Source organism: Hevea brasiliensis, chromosome 13 (genome assembly GCF_030052815.1).
Source record: "Hevea brasiliensis isolate MT/VB/25A 57/8 chromosome 13, ASM3005281v1, whole genome shotgun sequence".
Classification (NCBI taxonomy): domain Eukaryota; kingdom Viridiplantae; phylum Streptophyta; class Magnoliopsida; order Malpighiales; family Euphorbiaceae; genus Hevea; species Hevea brasiliensis.
Window position 1 is genome coordinate 81,681,358 of NC_079505.1, and position 2,609 is coordinate 81,683,966.

A 2,609-nucleotide genomic window follows, 5' to 3' on the forward strand; every position below is an offset into this window, starting at 1 on the left:
TTAATCAATCCCTGAGAATTTTTGTCCATTCATTAATGAAAAATGCCTCTGCCACAAAACCCAGCTGATATTTTTCCAAGTAATGAAAATCATTCCAAGTTAAAGAACAAAATCCAGCAGTAATGAACACACTACTACGGCTTATTTCTTCCAGTCATATCAAACTACAAACAAAAGAACAAGAACCTAACCATAAACCAACAACAAATGCGATGACAATTCCTTTTCTGGTCTGTACATCAAAGAAAGGATTTAATTTTCCAGTCATCTAATTTACTTTTTATCATCTCTAACCCATACCCATCTAATTATGCACCTCCTCCTTTCAAACTTCTTATCCTTCTTCAAGCAACGCTGATGATGCCATCTCCATTGTTGAAGCTCGACATCACCTGAAGAACCGAATGCCTTGATGATGGGTCCACAGATTCTCTCTGATAGGACGGCAAAGAGAGTTTAAGTGACAATGGCGATGAGTCAACAGATGACTTCAAATTTAAGTAAAGGTCAGATACTCCAGAAGCATGAGGGGTTGGGAGGACAGGAATTGGTCGGACGAGATTTGCTGAGGGGTTTGCGGCAGGATTGCCTTGTCCCAGTGACAAGTTTTCAGCTGGACTCTCAATTGGGACAGGCAATACAACAGGATTGGTGGTCATAGGGAAAGCCGGCATCACAGGGCAGTTGCCGATATTGTTGTTTTCAGGTAATGGAGGTGGCAATTGATGCGACTGAGGCATGTTGTTCTTGTTGTCTTGGCAATGAGCTAGCGCTTCCTCCATTGGAAGTGCTGAGACCTGATTAAGAATACAAGGTCAACGCTAAATGCTCAAAAACTTTTTAGGAGATAAATAATGGAAAACCAACAAAATATTAGTAGATGTTAAATCCAGCATTCATTGTTTAAAATATAGAAAAGGAGACAATATCATAATCATACAACTTATCTTGCTATAATTTTTGGCATACTCAGAGGGAAAAAAAAAGTTTCACTTCCAAGAAATCAAAACTGTGTGATTTTCGCTTTCCTGTTTATCTTAACAACCAAGAAGAGGATCCTAAGAAATTAAAAATCTCGATCTTTATCACATAAAAACATAAATGATATTAATATTCCAGCTTAAACCTTTTTTAAAATTGCAATTGTCTACAACTGAATAAGAATACAGCCTCAGATCAGCCGATCCATACTAAACTATTCACATAGATTTGAATCAATTTCCTCGCATTAAATAAATCAATAATAAAGGCTAATAAAAGCCGTTTCTTTTCTTATTTCCTCTACTTTTCTCAGCACACAAACAAACAGGAGATCAGATTTCAAGAAAAATGAAAATATGTAAGTATAAGAGATCGAACCGTTTCAGTGGTAATATCAAAAAGGCTAGAACGGCGTCGGCGGCGATTGAGATTGCTCCGGCGAAGAAAATACTTTTGGGCGTGGCTTGCAACCTGCGTTGGAGTTCGAGTCTTGACAAAATTGCGAGAGATTCCCCTCCAATCTCCTTTCCCTACCTTCTGCAATCCTAAAAGGAACAGCTTGTGCTCGTCCTCTGTCCACGGAACTCCTGCTCGTCATCCATATCATCATTAGCCAAAAATTTTTTACTCATTAGCTACATCTAATTGAAAGACTTCCATACTGAAAATTTCAGAATTAAAAAATAAATAATGATCAGTGCATGGAAAACAGCGATTTATAGATTTGAATAATAATATAAACAAAAACACATATTAAACAAGTCAATGAGTTGTAGAAAGCAAATCTGAGAATAAAATTTAGTCTTTTCATTTTGGCTTGAGTGACTGGAGATCGGAATCGCACCTCGCTTGCGCTCGCCGCGACTATTAGAGGAGTGAGGAACGGCGTCGTCTGCAGATGCATAACCAGCAGCAGTAGCAGTGGCCACATCCTCCTTGCTAGTATTATTGGTTCCATCCTTATTAGTGTTAGATTTATTCAACTCTTGAGGCTGCTCATACTGCGATAAGTTGTTCAAACTGACGCTCTTCCTCAAGGAATCAACCACCACTCTGACACCAAACAGCATGATCTCTCGGGCTCCTCCACCAGCACTGCCGCCGCCGCCAGTGGTGCACGTGCCAGCCATTTCTCAACGATTCAGAGAGAAATCGCAAATCCTTCGTCTTCGATGTATGGTTGCAGGTTTTTGAGATGTATTTGGAATTGGGGGGCGGCGGAATCTGCAATCAGGGGCCGCACAATTGTAAAGGAAAATTAAATTAAATTAAATTAAAAAGGAAAAAATGGGGTTGGCAAGTGGTTATAGGTGAGGGAGTTGCTTATATAGGAGAAAATATAAGCTAGGATGCACCGTGACCATGTGAGGCTAATCTGTCTCAGAGTTGACACGTGGCATGTTCCTGTTCGTTTATCTCCTTTGTTGTCTTGTTTCTGTATCTTCTTGATTGGCTCAGTTTTGTTCCGCTGCTTCTCACTTGTTGAGCTGATGATCATCACATCTTGACCAGGATAATGATGCCTGAGCTTATGATTTGTTATTATTATCATAACAATTTATTTTTTTTAAGAGATTGAAATAACAGGAATTCGGATATAAATTTATCAGCAAATACTATATTTTCAG

The 2,609-nt window shown here is 39.0% G+C and overlaps 1 protein-coding gene across 1 annotated transcript; it reads right to left on the bottom strand.

The window, feature by feature from the left end:
- Window positions 1–2,303, bottom strand: LOC110654361 (transcription factor MYB1R1). The gene is made up of 3 exons (XM_021810321.2): window positions 1,826–2,303; window positions 1,360–1,568; window positions 1–797 (listed from the first exon to the last, which is right to left on the bottom strand). Exons 1-3 carry the CDS (start codon window positions 2,109–2,111, stop codon window positions 345–347), a joined length of 948 nt encoding a protein of 315 aa, XP_021666013.2. The 5' UTR covers window positions 2,112–2,303; the 3' UTR covers window positions 1–344.
- Window positions 2,304–2,609: the final 306 nt, after the last annotated feature.